The sequence below is a fragment of the Pleurodeles waltl genome, chromosome 4_2 (genome assembly GCF_031143425.1).
Source record: "Pleurodeles waltl isolate 20211129_DDA chromosome 4_2, aPleWal1.hap1.20221129, whole genome shotgun sequence".
In the NCBI taxonomy this organism is placed as follows: Eukaryota; Metazoa; Chordata; class Amphibia; order Caudata; family Salamandridae; genus Pleurodeles; species Pleurodeles waltl.
In genome coordinates, this window is record NC_090443.1 from 795,477,693 (window position 1) to 795,497,797 (window position 20,105).

Consider the following 20,105-nt stretch of genomic DNA (forward strand, 5'->3'; position numbering starts at 1 on the left):
TATGGGGTAACCATGCCAAAGAGGCATTTCCTTACAACACCTTCTTCCCCCACGTCCATTTTCGACCTTCAAGTGTTTCTTCTCGGCATGTTGCGATCAACTCCTGTGCTGGATTTTGAACCTCCAACCGGCCTTGCTTTCTTCAGAGCAAAGATGGCTTCAAGGCCATAATGGTGTCTAGGGTGGTACATAGAGCTCTACCAGGTTGCCGGTTGATTCTGCCATTTTGGAAACAAGATGTGCAGAGGCCCCAGGGATCTTCTGACTGGTTAGACCAGGTAGATGATGTCCCGGACCCCCTTTGATAGGTAGTCACCGCAGAGAATGATCAATCCTCTTTTGGGCGATTTAAGGTCTCCCCTGAGGGTGGGTCCCCAGATTCATCGAGCAAGACTCTCTCCCAGACATCTTCGGTGTAAGGAAATGCCTCCTTGGCATGGTTATCCCCTGACTTTTTGCCTTTGCTGATGCTATGTTTTGAATTGAAAGTGTGCTGAGGCCTGCTAACCAGGCCCCAGCACCAGTGTTCTTTCCCTAACCTGTACTTTTGTATCCACAATTGGCACACCCTGGCATCCAGATAAGTCCCTTGTAAATGGTACCCCTGGTACCAAGGGCCCTGATGCCAGGGAAGGTCTCTAAAGGGCTGCAGCATGTCTTATGCCACCCTGGAGACCCCTCACTCAGCACAGATACACTGCTTGCCAGCTTGTGTGTGCTGGTGAGAACAAGATGAGTAAGTCGACATGGCACTCCCCTCAGGGTGCCATGCCAGCCTCTCACTGCCTATGCAAGTATAGATAAGTCACCCCTCTAGCAGGCCTTACAGCCCTAAGGCAGGGTGCTCTATACCATAGGTGAGGGCACCAGTGCATGAGCACTGTGCCCCTACAGTGTCTAAGCAAAACCTTAGACATTGTAAGTGCAGGGTAGCCATAAGAGTATATGGTCTGGGAGTCTGTTTTACACGAACTCCACAGCACCATAATGGCTACACTGAAAACTGGGAAGTTTGGTATCAAACTTCTCAGCACAATAAATGCACACTGATGCCAGTGTACATTTTATTGTAAAATACACCACAGAGGGCCCCTTAGAGGTGCCCCCTGAAACCTTACCCGACTATCTGTGTAGGCTGACTGGTTCCAGCAGCCTGCCACAACCGAGACATGTTGCTGGCCCCATGGGGGGAGTGCCTTTGTCACTCTGAGGCCAGTAACAAAGCCTGCACTGGGTGGAGATGCTAACACCTCCCCCAGGCAGGAGCTGTCACACCTGGCGGTGAGCCTCAAAGGCTCACCCCTTTGTGCCAGCACCGCAGGACACTCCAGCTAGTGGAGTTGCCCACCCCCTCCGGCCCCGGCCCCCACTTTTGGCGGCAAGGCCGGAGAAAATAATGAGAACAACAAGGAGGAGTCACTGGCCAGTCAGGACAGCCCCTAAGGTGTCCTGAGCTGAAGTGACTAACTTTTAGAAATCCTCCATCTTGCAGATGGAGGATTCCCCAATAGGATTAGGGATGTGACCCCCTCCCCTTGGGAGGAGGCACAAAGAGGGTGTACCCACCCTCAGGGGTAGTAGCCATTGGCTACTAACCCCCCAGACCTAAACACGCCCTTAAATTTAGTATTTAAGGGCTCCCCTGAACCTAAGAATTTAGATTCCTGAAACTACAAGAAGAAGAAGACTGCTGAGCTGAAAAACCCCTGCAGAGGAAGACCAGAAGACACCAACTGCTTTGGCCCCAGACCTACCGGCCTGTCTCCTGCCTTCCAAAGAAACCTGCTCCAGCGACGCTTTCCAAGGGACCAGCGACCTCTGAATCCTCTGAGGACTGCCCTGCTTCAAGAAAGACAAGAAACTCCAGAGGACAGCGGCACTGCTCCAAAAGAACTGCAACTTTGTTTCAAGGAGCAGATTTAAAGACCCCTGCAACTCCCCCGCAAGAAGCTTGAGACTTGCAACACTGCACCCGGCGACCCCGACTCGACTGGTGGAGAACCAACACCTCAGGGAGGACCCTCCGGCGACTCCGAGACCGTGAGTAACCAAAGTTGTCCCCCCTTAGCCCCCACAGCGACGCCTGCAGAGGGAATCCCGAGGCTCCCCCTGACCGCGACTGCCTGAACTCCATTTCCCGACGGTTGGAAAAGACCCTGCACCCGCAGCCCCCAGCACCTAAAGGAACGGAACTCCTGTGCAGGAGTGACCCCCAGGAGGCCCTCTCCCTTGTCCAGGTGGTGGGTACCCCGAGGAGCCCCCCCCCTTGCCTGCCTGCAACACTGAAGAGATCCCTTGATCTCTCATTAAAAACCCGACGCGTGTTTGCACACTGCACCCGGCCGCCCCCGCGCTGCTGAGGGTGTACTTTTTGTGTGGACTTGTGTCTGCCCCGGTGCCCTACAAAACCCCCCTGGTCTGCCCTCGTAAGACACGGGTACTTACCTGCTGGCAGACTGGAACCGGGGCACCCCCTCCTCTCCATTGAAGCCTATGTGTTTTGGGCACCTCTTTGACCTCTGCACCTGACCGGCCCTGAGCTGCTGGTGTGGTAACTTTGGGGTTGCTCTGAACCCCCAACGGTGGGCTACCTTGGACCAAAAACTGAAACCTGTAAGTGACTTACTTACACCTGTGAAACCTAACAATACTTTACCTCCCCCAGGAACTGTGAAAATTGCACTAAGTGTCCACTTTTAAAACAGCTTATTGTGTTTTATGTAAAAAGTATACATGCTAATGTAATTATTCAAACTTCCTAAAGTACTTACCTGCAATACCTTTCAAATGAGATATTACATGTAGAATTTGAACCTGTGGTTCTTAAAATAAACTAAGAAAATATATTTTTCTATAACAAAACCTATTGGCTGGATTTGTCTCCGAGTGTGTGTTCATCATTTATTGCCTGTGTGTATGTACAACAAATGCTTAACACTACTCCTTTGATAAGCCTACTGCTCGACCACATAGAGCATTAGTATTATCTCTTTTTGCCACTTTCTTACCTCTAAGGGGAACCCTTGGACTCTGTGCATACTATTCCTTACTTTGAAATAGTGCATACAGAGCCAACTTCCTACATTCGGCTTCTGACCTCTGGAACCGCTGCTGGTCTGCTTTGGAAACAAAACAAGTCTGCTTCTGGTGGGAAGGCTCCCACTGCAACATTGTTTCTCCAGATCCTGCAAGAATGGTGCAACATCCAAGGCTGTGCATCCTCCAGGGTCACAAGGACTCTGCACCTGGAAGCACAAAGGAATCTCATTGGAGTGAAGAAGTCACTCTCCTGCATCCGCAGGCACCTCAAGACATCTATTGGCTGCTGGGGTCTGCTGTTTCACAGATATTGAAAGGCTCTGGATCACAGCTGCTCGTCTTCTGACTAACTTGGGAAACAGTGGGCCCCTCCAACATCTTGCAAATCCGTCTTCAGCATCTGCTTGTATTTACCAGTGCTTGTTGAAGGTCTTGCTGGTCACTGCTCTTCCTGTAATCCAGAAACCAACAGCTCATAGGCAACTCCTGGGATCTTCTGCAGCTCCTGTATCCCACAGCTAGACTCCTTCCTTCACCAACCTGCAGGAACTTCACCTCTGGGAGGGCAGGCTTTGTCACCTGCACCACCTGGGCACCTCAGAGGGTGCTGGATTCTGTCCCCTTCCTTTTTCCCTTCCCTTCCCCCTTTCCCCTTCCCGAATCAGTTCTTAGGTTCCACTGGCCTGGTCCACGGGTCGCAACAGCAGCTGGACAACTGAGGCCTCCATTGACTTCAGTGAGGGTTTCCGATGTCCTTTCACCCCTACGCATCCAGGTCCCCTGGTATAGGTACTCCTGTCTTTTGGGTAGCCTTGGGTGGGGACACTCACCAACCTTCCTCCTGTCTTTGGGGTTCCTCACAGTCCACTGGGAAGGGTCCTGAAACTTACGAATTCCAACCGCAACGTCCCTCTGTTAGCCTATAGGACCACCGGGTAGGTAACAACTGCATCTGGGCACTGAGAACACTTGCTGTACTTACCTCTGGCATCTTCGTCCTTCCCCAGCTCCTAGTGATCTAACCCACATACCTTGGTTGGGTTCACTATTTCTCATTCTACTGTCTCAGTATATGGTTTGGCCCTCTCCATAGGGTCCTGTACATTTCATGCTATTTCTGGTTGTTACTTGGTGTACATATTGTGTGCAGATCTCTATAGGGAGATATACCAATGAAAGTCTTAGTGCTGTAACAAAGAATCCTTTATTTTTGCAACACTTGTGTGGTTCTTTCTTGTGTCTGAGTACTGTGTCTACGGTGGTATTGCAAATGCTTTAGTTTCTTCCTGGATAAGCTTTAGCTATTCACCTCAGCTACTTCTAAAAAGCGCTTGCTATCCGGACACCTAAAAACCATCACTAAGGGAAGCCTGGACTCGGTATAGGGTGCCACACCGTAGTTGTACACCATAAACAGTGCCACCCTCCTCCATTCTCCACTCAGACTCCTGTGAATCCACATCAGAGAATCCCTTCTCTGCTTTTCCATCTTTAATAGGCTCACCAGGACTTTATTTGCCCAAAGGAATTTACCTAGTACAAACATCGGACACAGTCCCTGATTTACAGACCTGATAGACACAGAACATACAGTATGGGTATTCATTACTGAGAGTGAAATTTCAGTTGAGGTTCAGGCAAAACTATAAGTGTGCACTCACACTCTAAAATGGTGATAAGGAACTTAAGCGATCCGGCCTTGACCAAATAACATTCTTTAAATGTCGATTCCCCAGACAAATCCCAGAAAAAACGTAAATCTCTGTTATTCCTTTGACCATGAGCTGCCATTCTTCGAGGAATTATGGACGACCTTTGTTGAAAGGCATCAGGAACTCTTTGATGCACCTCCGTAACCAATGACAGAAGAAAAATAAACCTAACATGGTGGGCACGCACATGGGCATTGTGTAATTACGGTCAACGTCATTCAGGGCTTAGCATTTGGAGATAAATGCTAACAAACATTTAAGGAAAAACAAGGTCACGTCCGGACCCAAACACTAGGTGGAGAAACTGAGCAAACCATGTGATCTAGAGGAGATTTCATGCTGCAAAAAAATTATTTGCACTTTGTGCATACGAGATCCCTATATAGGTTCAAAAGAAATCGATTAAACCATAAACCAACTTATCCTGAGTAGAAGCAATATTTTCTTTTAAATATTTTTAAACTAAATGAACTCATTAACAGAGTCTGAACATAAATTTAGCCTGACATTTTATCCCTGACCATTTTTAGAGAATAGATTAAATAAAACTGTTCCATTTTCCATAATCAACGCAATCCCTACAAGCACCGTGGTTTTAGGAACACAAACCCTGATGTATTTGCCTGGTAACACGCACTTAAACAAAACTCTTCATTCCAAGTATTATATTTAGGTTTTCAACTGTGTAATATTGCTGCCCCCCCCTCACCCATCCCCACCAAAGACAGCAACCCAACAAGTAACTGACCCCCACGTCAAGAAAGGTATGGTGAAATGCAGCCTTCTACGATAAGTCGTTGAACAACCAGATGAAGTACTGCAGTAAAAACATTAGATACACATTATTTTAACTCAGACTTACTTTGGATCCACTGAACTCATGAGCTTTAGCAGTTGATCGGCTGCAATTGACTAGAAAAACAGAAATCGGAGTTAAGCTATTTGAATTTAGGAAAGCAGACACAAGTCAAACGTACGTAGCTAATCATATTCAGCACAAGTTGCGGTATTTATCTACAGGTAAAATCCACAAAATCTGGTTGACAGCACTTGTAACTGGCAACTTTACGTTTTCCACAAATTCTAGGTGGCAAACCTCCCTTGCTTTACAGGGCTGTGGCAGCAGTCAGAATACAGGCAAGCCAGAGTACTCATCCTGCGCCCATTTCTTACATAATCAGAATAACCCTGTGAGTGGGTGAAAAGAAAAATGGAAACAGGATCGAACAGACAGCAAATGGTACAAAAGATCCCCCTTACCTCGTCCAGGCATCCTTTCCCCCACCTTAAACCTATCCAACCAGCCCCCCCTACCCCTCCTCTACCATCACCACCACCACCCTCCTCCTACCACCACCACAAAAATGTACTGTAAATCCTTTTAAAACAAACACACAAAAGTCACTAGGCTAAAAAAGTATGAGGCAGTACACTTTCAATCTGCACAAGTCATAAACAGAGCTGAACCGACCATGAAGCAGCACTAGCATGATGAATTAATTTTTGGCATACAATTTGACCCCTAAACTATATTCCATGAAATACTGTAAAAATCCAATCCCATATAAAGCAAGGAGCACCTGTAAAATTAGAAAATCATCAACATCTTACACCATCACTATCAACACGCGTTCTCACCTACTGCATCCTCACTAAAATGGCAATCCACAAAATACCTAATAAATTTTCCATTTAGAGATCCACTCCCAGATACCAATAATCATAAAACATTCTTTCTCGTTACGAACACCTTGACCCTAATGTGCCAATTCACTCACTTGCCTTCAACACCATTGGGGCAAGCAGTTGTGTACTACCAAAAAGTTTAATCAGACACTTCATTTTCACTGTCCAGTAACCAACCAGATTCATGTCACACATTCTTCTCTCCTCCCATTTCTCTGAATTTTTTTTAACCTCTTGCACAGCCAAACCAGTTACTAAAAGAAATTTGAAAAAATAAACAATTTGCTCTTTCTTCAAAAACATCTTCAGCTTGTGATCCATCCAAATGGAATTTCACTTTCCCAGGCAAACCTTTTGTATCTCTTTGCACCCCCCAGAAAATTACCAGTTTCCTTCTATATAAACAATTTTTATCAAACTCACAAACTCATGGAAGCAAACACTACTGTCTTAAAACGACGCCACTGTGAACCAATAAAGGCCCCTACGCCTTTCACAATTGCATCTGACAATGCTGCGTCTTCACTTGAGATAGAAACTCAAACTCAGAAGCAACTGCTAAATGTCTCTTAATTCTGCTTGACTTCCTACTCATACTCTTTAGACCATACAAGTTCAACCCCTATCTCAAGTAGCCTTCCAATCTTAGAATTTTTGCTAGCTACATCGTCCTGGGAAAAACAAGTGTAGGAAGTTGGCTCTGTATGCACTATTTCAAAGTAAGGAATAGCATGCACAGAGTCCAAGGGTTCCCCTTAGAGGTAAGATAGTGGCAAAAAGAGATAATACTAATGCTCTATTTTGTGGTAGTGTGGTCGAGCAGTAGGCTTATCAAAGGAGTAGTGTTAAGCATTTGTTGTACATACACACAGGCAATAAATGAGGAACACACACTCAGACAAATCCAGCCAATAGGTTTTTGTATAGAAAAATATATTTTCTTAGTTTATTTTAAGAACCACAGGTTCAAATTCTACATGTAATACTTTGCATGAAAGGTATTGCAGGTAAGTACTATAGGAACTTTGAATAATCACAATAGCATATATACTTTTCAAATAAAACACATATAGCTATTTTAAAACTAGACACTTAGTGCAATTTTCACAGTTCCTAGGGGAGGTAAGTAGTTGTTAGTTCTTGCAGGTAAGTAAACCACCTACGGGGTTCAAGTTTGGGTCCAAGGTAGCCCACCGTTTGGGGTTGCTCTGAGCCCCCAAGTTACCACACCAGCACCTCAGGGCCGGTCAGGTGCAGAGTTCAAAGTGGTGCCCAAAACACATAGGCTTCAATGGAGAATGGGGTGCCCCGGTTCCAGTCTGCCAGCAGGTAAGTACCCGCATCTTCGGAGGGCAGACCAGGGGGATTTTGTAGGGCACCAGGGGGGACACAAGTTAGCACAGAAAGTACACCCTCAGCAGCACGGGGGCGGCCGGGTGCAGTGTGCAAACACACGTCGGATTTGTAATTGAAATCAATGGGAGACCAAGGGGTCTCTTCGGCGATGCAGGCAGGCCAGGGGGGGGGGGGGGGGGAGGGCTCCTCAGGGTAGCCACCACCTGGGCAAGGGAGAGGGCCTCCTGGGGGTCACTCCTGCACTGGAGTTCCGATCCTTCAGGTCCTGGGGGCTGCGGGTGCCGGGTCTTTTCCAGGCATCGGGATCAGAGAGTCAGGCAGCCGCGGTCAGGGGGAGCCTCGGGATTCCCTCTGCAGGCGTCACTGTGGGGGCTCAGGGGGGGACAACTTTGGTTACTCACAGTCTCGGAGTCGCCGGAGGGTCCTCCCTGAAGTGTTGTTCCTCCACCAGTCGAGTCGGGGTCGCCGGGTGCAGGGTTGCAAGTCTCACGCTTCTGGCGGGAAACACTGTTGTCTAAGTTGCTCCTTTGGAAACAAAGTTGCAGTCTTGGGTGAACAGGGCCGCTGTTCTCTGGAGTTTCTTGGTCCTTTTAGAGCAGGGCGGTCCTCTGAGGATTCAGAGGTCGCTGGTCCTGGGGAAAGCGTCGCTGGAGCAGTTTTCTTCCGAAGGGGAGAGACAGGCCGGTAGAGCTGGGGCCAAGGCAGTTGGTGTCTCTGTCTTCTCTGCAGGGTTTTTCAGCTAGGCAGTCCTCTTCTTCTTAGGTTGCAGGAATCTGAGTTCCTAGGTTCAGGGGAGCCCTTAAATACTAAATTTAAGGGCGTGTTTAGGTCTGGGGGGTTAGTAGCCAATGGCTACTAGCCCGGAGGGTGGGTACACCCTCTCTGTGCCTCCTCCCAAGGGGAAGGGTCACATTCCGATCCCTATTGGGGGAATCCTCCATCTGCAAGATGGAGGATTTCTAAAAGTTAGAGTCACCTCAGCTCAGGACACCTTAGGGACTTTCCTGACTGGCCAGTGACTCCTCCTTGTTATTCTCATTATTTCCTCCGGCCTTGCCGCCAAAAGTGGGGCTGTGGCCGGAGGGGGCGGGCAACTCCACTAGCTGGAGTGCCCTGTGGTGCTGGAACAAAGGGGGTGAGCCTTTGAGGCTCACAGCCAGGTGTTACAGCTCCTGCCTGGGGGAGGTGATCGCATCTCCACCCAGTGCAGGCTTTGTTACTAGCCACAGAGTGCCAAAGGCACTCTCACCATGTGGCCAGCAACATGTCTCGAGTGTGGCAGGCTGCTAAAACCAGTCAGCCTACACGGGTAGTTGGTTAAGGTTTCAGGGGGCACCTCTAAGGTGCCCTCTGGGGTGTATTTTACAATAACATGTACACTGGCATCAGTGTGCATTTATTGTGCTGAGAAGTTTGATACCAAACTTCCCAGTTTTCAGTGTAGCCATTATGGTGCTGTGGAGTTCGTGTTTGACAGACTCCCAGACCATATACTCTTATGGATACCCTGCACTTACAATGTCTAAGGTTTTGCTTAGACACTGTAGGGGCACAGTGCTCATGCACTGGTGCCCTCACCTATGGTATAGTGCACCCTGCCTTAGGACTGTAAGGCCTGCTAGAGGGGTGACTTATCTATACTGCATAGGCAGTGTGAGGTTGGCATGGCACCCTGAGGGGAGTGCCATGTCGACTTACTCGTTTTGTCCTCACCAGCACACACAAGCTGGCAAGCAGTGTGTGTGCTGAGTGAGGGGTCTCCAGGGTGGCATAAGACATGCTGCAGCCCTTAGAGACCTTTCCTGGCATCAGGGCCCTTGGTACCAGTTACAAGGGACTTACCTGGATGCCAGGGTGTGCCAACTGTGTAAAGAAAGGTACAGGTTAGGGAAAGAACACTGGTGATGGGGCCTGGTTAGCAGGCCTCAGCACACTTTCAAATCAAAACTTAGCATCAGCAAAGGCAAAAAGTCAGGGGGTAACCATGCCAAGGAGGCATTTCCTTACAACAAGCACCTCTTTTTTGTTTTTTTATGAGGGGGACTGAAGCCTCTTAAGTGTTTGAACCAATACCACTTTGTGTTTGGGTGTATAACTCCATTCTTGGTTACTAAATGTACAAAGTTCACAATTTCACCACTTTCTAATTTATATTTCTTCTATTTCAAAGCCTACCCGTTCGACGGTAAGGTAACCTGGACCCTTTTAACTCTTTGTGCATGAAGGAAGCTGCCTCTGGTGTGCTCACTGACCAGTTTCTGCCAGCCTACCACCAGAGACACTGTTTTGGACCGTTACGGTGAGACTCATCTACTCTCAGAAGGTCCAGAACAAAAGCCTGCCAGGGAAGAGGGTATAACATCCCCTCTCAAAGGATGACTGCTGATTCGCCTTCCTAAAGCAGCAGGCCTCAAAGGGTTGCTGCCTTTGAAATGCAATGTGGCTCCCCTCACAGGAGAGGAAGTTACCCCCCCCTTCTGTCCAGGGCCCATTTGGCACCTGGACAGGTGGGAAAGTTAGTCAGGTAGGCGTGCCAACCCCAGGCTAGTGCCACCCCTAAGATGGGCTATGGCTAAGTGGACACGATTTATAAGTAGTAGTTATCTTGGTGATGGTATACCTAGGAATTTTGGGCCAGGGTCACCCCCCCCACCTCCCACAGGAAGTGGTCATATGGGCAGCGTAGTGACCCCAAAGGGTCAGTAGCCCACTGGCTACTACCCTACACACCCCTAAATTCAGTATTTAGGGGAGCCCCTGGCACCAAGGAAGTGGGTACTAACGACATAAGAGAAGCCGAAGAGCCACAAAAGCAGAAGAGGAAAGAAGCAGCAGCTGACCTGGTACCAGCCCCATCCACCTGTCTGCATCCCTCGACTAAAACTGCACCAAAGTCTATTTGTCCTGCAGCTGTTGACTGCAGAATCCTGGGAGGACTGCCTGGCTTCAAAAAAGACTGAGGACCTCCCGTGAACAGTGGACCTGTTCTAAAGAATCCCCAAAAGAGAAGACAGAGGCCTCTAGAACTGTCAAAACCCAACAACCGAGGTCACCAGCCCTCAAGTCCATCATGATTTCACCTCTCCTGGACTCTCCTACGTCACCTGCAGCCTCTGCACACAAGCCCCCTCAACCAAGACTGCCTCACACCTAAAGACACCCCCTGCATCCATCACCCCTGGGCCTTGGAGAAGAGGGCCAAAGGTGTCCACCCCCACCCGCCCCTGAGCATCGCAAGGCTTGATCCCACTTGCTGGTTCAGCCCAACTGGCTTCCTAGTCAGAGCTTGGAGTCTCTTTTTGCGGTGACTGATCTCAACTGAAACGCATTGAGAAGTACCTCTGCACCCAGACGCCCCAGTGGTTCCTGAAGTGACCTGTTGGTGCTGCCCTGGACCTTGACCCATACTTACGTTAACTCCAGAAGATTGGCCCTGTAAGTCCCTTTTAAGTACCAGTTTGCATAACTTGTTTTTCCTCCCACAGGATAACATTGCAGAAGTCAAAAAATGCACTGTGTCCACTTTTTAAAATGAAAAGAATTCATATTTAAAAACGTACTTACCTGAATAGTTTTTCTCTAAAAGCCAAAACATATGTAAAGATACTTGCTATTTTTACAAAATGGTGTTATCTCCTTTTTGAGTCATGTCTCATTTATTGACTATTGCGTGTATCTGTAGATGTGTTGTAGTCCTCTGTGTTAAGCCTAAGGCTGCTCGACCACACTACCCCTGGGGACGAGAAGAAAAATGCAGAGGTGGATGAGGTAGACAATGACTCCAGCTCTACCCCTTCAGAGAATACCTCCACTTAAATCACTAATAGTAGTGTCTCAGAAGATTTAGATACCGAAGATGCAGATCTCTAGACACTAGCCAAGAGAATAGCCTTAGAAGCTAAACTCTTAGCTATAGAAAAATAAAGAGATGAGCCTAAGACCCATCTGTGGTGCCAGCAAACTTATAACTAGGCAGGAGACTTGTAACCTTAAATTCTCAAAGGAATGGTCCATAAATACTCATAAGGTGAGCCTGTAGCACCATGAAGGTCAACCGCAAGTATTAGGCCTCTCTCCTTTGGGAACTGTTCTCTGGTAAATGCAGGGATAGACAAACTCCTGACATTGAATGGGGCAGATGCTGAGTCTTATGACCCCATGAAGGATACCCCAATTCAGGGCTTTGGACTCAATGAAGAATACAGGATCAGGGTCAGGGAGATTAGAAAAAATCTAGAATCAGATTTGGGCAGATTCTGTAGACTTTTCATTGAAAACACTAGGTGGCTGGCTAGGAGGTAACAATGTGCATGATTATGAAGGGATTTATAATGTAAATATGGAAGAGCATCTGTTAAGTAATTGCTTTCAAGATAAGTTACATCAGTACCTAGTAGACCTAGGTCCACTTTCTCCTCAGTAGTTGGGGAAGAAGGTGGGCCAAAACAAGGGTGACCAAAACTACCGGTGGCGAGGCGACCATAAGAAAGAGACCTAGAAATCTTCCCAAAACAAAGATGGTGACTAGGCAAAGGATAAAAACAAATTATTCTAAAGTGTCCCAAAATCCTGCTCAGGAGGGTGGGCCCCCAGACTTTCCAATCCAAGGGTGGGTACAAAGGTCAAATCTGGGATCCCAAAAAGGCCTGGAGTCACGACTGCAAGGCTCTTGGACACTGAACTGGAGACTCTGTCTGCCCCCCAAAAAGAATGCCTCTAGTGCACCTGCAGTAAATGCACCAGTAAGTCTCTAGATGGGATTCCAGGTGGGCCCTGATCATGTTTGTGAACCCACTGGGGCAACTCAAGTGTCAAGAGTGTGGGGTGGACGTAGCTACCCTAGCTGTCCAGCCCAGTAATCCGGAGTGATACAGACAACAGCCACATATCAATGGGGTTAGGGTTGAAGCCCTGAAAGACACTGGTGCCAATGTCACCATGATTACTGAGCAACTGGTGTCCTCAGATCAATACTTGACTGGTGAGACATATACAGTCCTCAATGCTGATTATCAGGCTAAGGTGCATCCCATGGCAATGGTACCCATGGAGTGGGGAGGGGTTACTGGCCAAAAAGAAGGTGGTGGTATCTCCTGCAATCCCTGTACAATGCCTGCTACGCAATGACCTGGTGTCCTCAGCATGGTCGGAAGTTGAAAGAAAAAAACATGCAGCTATGCTGGATATACCTCAATGGGTGATTGCGTGAAAACAAGGGCACAGTGCAAAGCCTAGGGTGAAAAATAGTTGAAGTCTGGAATAATGGCCCTTGCTACTCTAAACAGATACCAGATCAGGTCCCCTCTCCTCAGGGAGAAGATCTGTCAGTTCCAGAGGGAACTGAGCCCCAGGAGCTTGGGCCTTACCAGGTAGAACTCCTAGGCCCTGGGGGATCCCTTCTAGGGAAGATCTGTGATAGGGGCAAAGGACCTGTACCACTCTTGAAGGCCTGAGACAGCAAGCTGCTGATCAGGAAAAGAGATATCAGTGGCTCCAACAGGACCTACTAGGAGGAGGGACTCCTTTTCACTGAGGTCAGAAACCTCAAACCTGGTGCCACCAGGAGAGTGGTAGTGCCTCAGCAGTTTAGAGTGTTTCTCCTGACTTTGGCCCATGACCTCCCCCCTAGCTGGGCTTTTTGGCCAGGCTAAAGCTTGGAGTTGATTAATAAACCACTTTTACTGGCCGGCATGTCCCAGAAGGTGAAGGAGGTTCATAATGAAAATGTCACTTACCCAGTGTACATCTGTTCGTGGCATTAGTCGCTGCAGATTCACATGTTTGGCACAGTCCGCTGCCTGGTGTTGGGCTCGGAGTATTACAAGTTGTTTTTCTTCGAAGAAGTCTTTTTTGGTCACGGGACCGAAGGACTCCTCCCTCTTCGGCTCCATTGCGCATGGGCGTCGACTCCATCTTAGATTGTTTTCCCCGCAGAGGGTGAGGATGGAGTTGTTTGCTATAAATAGTGCCCATGCAATGGAGTGAATATGTATGTACGTTAAGAGTTTATAATAATTATTTACAAATGTACAAATGTTTAAGATTTAGGATCTACTTCTAAATGGCTACAGGCTTCCCGGGGAGGTGGGAGGGTACATGTGAATCTGCAGCGACTAATGCCACGAACAGATGTACACTGGGTAAGTGACATTTTCAGTTCGATGGCATATGTTGCTGCAGATACACATGTTTGGCATAGACTATAAAGCAGTTACCTCCCCTAAAAGCGGTGGTTTAGCCTGTAGGAGTTGAAGTAGTTTGGAATAATGTTCTTAGTACAGCTTGGCCCACTGTAGCTTGTTGTGCATTTAGTACGTCTACACAGTAGTGTTTAGTAAACGTATGAGGCGTAGACCAGGTTGCAGCCTTACATATTTCGCTCATAGGAATGTTTCCTAGAAAGGCCATTGTAGCACCTTTCTTTCTGGTTGAGTGTGCCTTTGGTGTAATAGGCAATTCTCTTTTGGCTTTAAGATAGCATGTTTGAATACATCTGACTATCCATCTAGCAATGCCTTGTTTAGAGATTGGATTTCCTATGTGTGGTTTTTGAAAAGCTATGAACAGTTGTTTTGTTTTCCTGATTAGCTTTGTTCTGTCAATGTAGTACATTAGTGCTCTTTTGATGTCTAATGTATGTAGTGCCCTTTCAGCCACGGAATTTGGTTGTGGGAAGAACACTGGCAATTCTACTGTTTGATTTAAATGGAATGGTGAGATTACTTTTGGCAGAAATTTTGGATTTGTTCTTAGAACTATTTTATTTTTGTGTATTTGAATAAATGGTTCTTGTATGGTAAATGCCTGTATTTCACTTACTCTTCTGAGGGATGTGATTGCAATGAGAAATGCGACTTTCCAGGTTAGATATTGCATTTCACAGGAATGCATGGGTTCGAAAGGTGGACCCATGAGTCTTGTTAAGACGATGTTAAGGTTCCATGAAGGAACTGGTGGTGTTCTTGGTGGTATAATTCTTTTTAGCCCTTCCATGAATGCTTTAATAACTGGTATTCTAAATAGAGACGATGAATGAGTAGTTTGTAGGTAAGCAGATATTGCTGCAAGGTGTATTTTTATAGATGAAAAAGCGAGATTCGCTTTTTGCAAATGTAGTAAGTATCCTACTATGTCCTTTGTAGAGGCATGTAATGGTTGTATTTGATTGGTATGGCAGTAGTAAACAAATCTTTTCCACTTAGATGCATAGCAGTGTCTAGTGGAAGATTTTCTCGCTTGTTTTATGACCTCCATGCATTCTTGTGTGAGGTCTAAGTGTCCGAATTCTAGGATTTCAGGAGCCAAATTGCCAGATTCAATGATGCTGGGTTTGGATGCCTGATCTGTTGTTTTAACAGATCTGGTCTGTTGGGTAGTTTGACATGCGGTACTAGTGAAAGGTCTAGTAGAGTTGTATACCAAGGTTGTCTTGCCCATGTGGGTGCTATCAGTACGAGTTTGAGTTGGTTTTGACTCAACTTGTTTACTAGATATGGAAGGAGAGGGGGAAAAGCGTATGCAAATATCCCTGACCAACTCATCCATAGAGCATTGCCTTGTGATTCGCGGTGTGGGTACCTGGATGCGAAGTTTTGGCATTTTGAGTTTTCTTTTGTTGCGAACAAATCTATCTGGGGTGTTCCCCAAATTTGAAAGTACTTGTTCAGAACTTGGGGGTGAATTTCCCATTCGTGGACTTGTTGGTGGTCTCGCGAAAGGTTGTCTGCTAGTTGGTTTTGTATTCCTGGAATAAATTGTGCTATTAGGCGAATGTTGTTGTGAATCGCCCACTGCCATATTTTTTGTGTTAGGAGGCACAATTGTGTTGAGTGTGTTCCTCCTTGTTTGTTTAAATAATACATTGTTGTCATGTTGTCTGTTTTGACAAGAATGTATTTGTGTGTTATTATGGGTTGAAAGGCTTTTAACGCTAGAAATACTGCTAACAGTTCTAGGTAATTGATATGAAATTTTGTTTGGTGTATATCCCATTGTCCTTGAATGCTGTGGTGATTGAGGTGTGCTCCCCACCCTGTCATGGAAGCATCTGTTGTTATAACGTATTGAGGCACTGGGTCCTGAAATGTCCGCCCTTTGTTTAAATTTTTGCTGTTCCACCATAGAAGCGAGAGGTATGTTTGGCGGTCTACCAACACCAGATCTTGAAGTTGACCCTGTGCCTGTGACCATTGTGATGCTAGGCACTGTTGTAAGGGTCGCATGTGTAGTCTTGCGTTTGGGACAATGGCTATGCATGATGACATCATGCCTAGAAGTTTTAGCACAAATTTTGCTTGTATCTTTTGGTTTGGAAGCATAGCACTCATTACCTTGTGGAATGCCTGCACTCTTTGTGGACTTGGAGTGGCAATTCCCTTTGATGTGTTGATGGTTGCTCCTAGATATTGTTGTGTCTGACACGGTTCTAGGTGTGATTTTGTATAGTTGATGGAAAACCCCAGTTTGTGAAGGGTTTGTATGACATATGTGGTGTCGTTTGCGCATTTTTTTACTGTGTTGGTCTTGATTAGCCAATCGTCTAGGTAAGGGAACACATGTATCTGTTGTCTCCTGATGTGTGCTGCTACTACTGCTAGACATTTTGTGAACACTCTTGGTGCAGTTGTTATTCCGAATGGCAACACTTTGAATTGGTAATGTATTCCTTTGAATACGAACCTTAGGTACTTTCTGTGAGAAGGGTGTATTGGTATATGAAAGTACGCATCCTTTAGGTCTAATGTGGTCATGTAATCTTGCTGTTTGAGCAGTGGAATGATGTCTTGTAGTGTGACCATGTGAAAATGGTCCGATATGATGTAGGTATTTAGTGTCCTGAGATCTAATATTGGTCTTAATGTTTTGTCTTTTTTTGGAATTAGAAAGTACAGGGAGTAAACTCCTGTGTTTTTTTGTTGTACTGGTACTAACTCTATTGCATCCTTTTGCAGTAGTGCTTGAACTTCTAGTCCTAAAAGTTCTAAATGTTGTGGTGACATTTTGCGTGTTTTGGGAGGGATGTTTGGTGGGAATTTGTGAAATTCTATGCAATAGCCATGTTGGATTATTGCTAATACCCAATTGTCTGTTGTAATGTGTTGCCAAGATTGGTAGAATTGGCTTAGTCTTCCCCCCACTGGTGTTGAGTGAAGGGGTTGCGTGACTTGAAAGTCACTGTTTAGGTGGAGGTGTTTTTGGAGTCTGGAATCTTCCCCTACTCCTTGGGAATTGACCCCCCCTATATCCCCTGAAACCTCCCCTTTGGAATGAACCCTGATATGGTGTGGTTCTTGTTTGTTGGCTGGTGGTGTCTGTGGGTTGGCCACGAAACCCCCCTCTAAATGGAGTTTTTCTAAAAGAGCCTCTGCTCTGCGGGGAGTAGAGTGCGCCCATGGCTTTGGCCGTGTCTGTGTCCTTTTTAAGTTTTTCAATGGCTGTGTCCACTTCAGGGCCAAAAAGTTGTTTTTCGTTGAAGGGCATATTAAGGACAGCCTGCTGGATTTCAGGTTTGAAGCCTGAAGTGCGGAGCCAAGCGTGTCTCCTTATGGTGACAGCAGTGTTGACTGTTCTGGCTACAGTATCGGCTGCGTCCAGTGAAGAGCGGATTTGATTGTTTGAGATCGTTTGTCCCTCTTCAACTATTTGCTGCGCCCTTTTTTGGTATTCTTGGGGAAGATGGTCTACGAGAAGTTGCATCTCATCCCAGTGTGCGCGGTCATATCTGGCCAGCAGCGCTTGAGAATTTGCGATGCGCCACTGGTTGGCTGCCTGTGATGCTACTCTTTTTCCTGCCGCATCAAATTTTCTGCTTTCTTTGTGCGGAGGTGGGGCGTCGCCAGATGTATGGGAATTTGCTCTTTTGCGAGCTGCCCCTACTACTACGGAGTCAGGTGGTAACTGCGAAGTAATAAACACTGGGTCTGTGGGTGGTGGTTTGTATTTTTTATCCACCCTTGGGGTGATGGCTCTTGATTTTACGGGCTCTTCAAAAATTTGTTTTGCGTGCCGTAACATCCCTGGTAGCATTGGGAGACATTGATATTGGCTATGTGTAGCCGAGAGGGTGTTAAATAAAAAATCATCCTCTATAGGATCGGAATGCAGTTGGACATTGTGGAATTCTGCAGCCCTAGCCACCAGTTGCGAGTATGAGGTACTGTCCTCTGGCGGTGACGGCTTTGTGGGGTATGAATCTGGATCATTGTCCGGCACTGGGGTGTCGTATAGGTCCCAAGCGTCTTGATCCTGATTATCTTGACTTATGGTAGTTTGCGCTGGTGAGTGCATTTGTGGCGGTGTTTGTGCCGGCGATGCCTGTTGTGGTGGAGAGGGCGGAGGCGTGACTTTTTTAACCACTTTGGCTTGTGGTTGTGCGTCATCCTTGAGGAGACCGATCCTTCTTTTCCTCATTATTGGGGGAAGGGTTGATATCTTCCCTGTGTCTTGCTGGATGTACAGTCTCTTTTGTGTGTAGTCTGATTCTACACTTTGGAGCTCTTGTCCAAATTTGTGCATCTGGCCACTTATTCCTTGTTCCTCTGTGTAGGATGAAGGTGTGGAAATTTTCGGCGCCGAGAGAGAATCTTTTTTCGGTGCCGGTATCTTGTTTTTGTCTCTCGGAGCCGCTATCTCGGCTCCGAGGTTGCTCCATGGCGGTCCCTCGACCGGAGTCGGGTGTCTTCGCTATGGGCGTGCCCTTTTTCGGCGCCTTCGACGGGTCGCCTGTTTTATGGGTCGAGCCATGGCCTGTTGGCAGTGGCGTCCCCTGGGCTTTCGTTTTCTCGATGGTTTTACTTTTCGACGTCTTACTCACAGTTTGTTGCTGTTGTTCGACGTCGGAGTCTCCGGATTCTGAGTCCGGAACCGAGAATGTTTCCTCTTCGTCGTCGAAAACGTTGTTTTGTCGGCGTGGACGCCATTTGTAGACGCCTGGCTCTTCGGTCCCGGAGTGTTTTTCTGGACCGGAAGGCTCGACAGGCCTCACAGGTATCCTCCTTGTGCTCGGGGGACAAGCACAAGTTACAGACCAAGTGCTGATCTGTATAAGGATACTTACTGTGACATTTTGGGCAGGAACGGGGTCCGTTCCATCGGCTTCGATGTCGCACGCGGTCGGGCCGACCAGGCCCCGATGGGGGAATCGAAGCTACCCCAAAGTCTTCCGATGATCGGTGTCGATGTACCTAACTATCCCGATACCGAACGGAACAATACCGACACTTTCTTCCGAGATTCTGACTAACTTTCCGAACCGAAACACGGAGCGAAAAGGAATACGTCCGAACCCGACAGCGGAAAAAAACAATCTAAGATGGAGTCGACGCCCATGCGCAATGGAGCCGAAGAGGGAGGAGTCCTTCGGTCCCGTGACCAAAAAAGACTTCTTCGAAGAAAAACAACTTGTAATACTCCGAGCCCAACACCAGGCAGCGGACTGTGCCAAACATGTGTATCTGCAGCAACATATGCCATCGAACCTCCTGTGCCACTTGTCAAGACAGTGGCAAGACAGGTGGCCACCCAATGGCCCCCTTAATTCCACTTTCATTGGTTGGGGGTTAGCATTGTTGGTCCTCTAGGCCCTCCAACAGCATCAGGAAACCAATTTATACTTGATGAAGTGGATCATGCAACCAGTTGATACAAGGCAATTCCCCTGAGGACTACTACTGCACTTGCAGTAGCTAGGGTCCTCATTCGTATCTTTGCCAGAGTGGGCCTTCCAAAGGAGGTGGAGTCAGACAGCGGTACATACTTCATGTCTGGCTACCTGAAACACGTGTGGGCTGAATGTGTTGTGACCTATAAGTTCACTACCCCATACCACCCACAAACCAATGGCCTTGTTGAGAGTCAACTTGACATTGAAAGATGTGATTGGTGGACTCCCTGAAAAACTCAGGAGATTGGATGCCCTACTGCCATACCCAGGGAGTGAGTTTTTCCTCCTTTGAACTTCTGTCTGGGCATTTGGTGAAGGGACCACTTTGTCTTGTGAAGGAGGGATGGGAGATACATCTTGGAGAACCTAAGCAAGATACGTTGTTAGCCTTCGCTCTCAAATGGCTGAGTACATGTAATAAACTTCCAAAAACCGTGAGGCCAGCCAAAAGCTCCAGAAGCTCTGGTATGACCAAAAGACTGCACTGGTGGAGTTCCAACTAGGGCAGAAGGTATGGGGTTTGGAGCCTGTGGCGTCTAGGGCCTTCCAGGACAAATGGAGAGGACCCTAACCTAAACTAGAAAGAAAAGGGAAAGTCATCTACCTTGAGGACTTTGGCTCTTGCAGGAACCCCAAAAGCTTTAATGTCA

At 47.2% G+C, this 20,105-nt stretch overlaps 1 protein-coding gene across 2 annotated transcripts in view; it reads right to left on the reverse strand.

Annotated features, from left to right (window-relative positions):
- SRSF11 (serine and arginine rich splicing factor 11) overlaps positions 1-20,105 on the reverse strand; it is a 235,644-nt gene that overhangs the window by 173,127 nt on the left and 42,412 nt on the right. For both annotated transcript variants that reach the window (XM_069232448.1, XM_069232447.1), the window contains exon 5: positions 5,614-5,663. In XM_069232448.1, the coding sequence (XP_069088549.1) occupies positions 5,614-5,663 (50 nt within the window). The remainder of the gene's footprint in view (positions 1-5,613; positions 5,664-20,105) is intronic.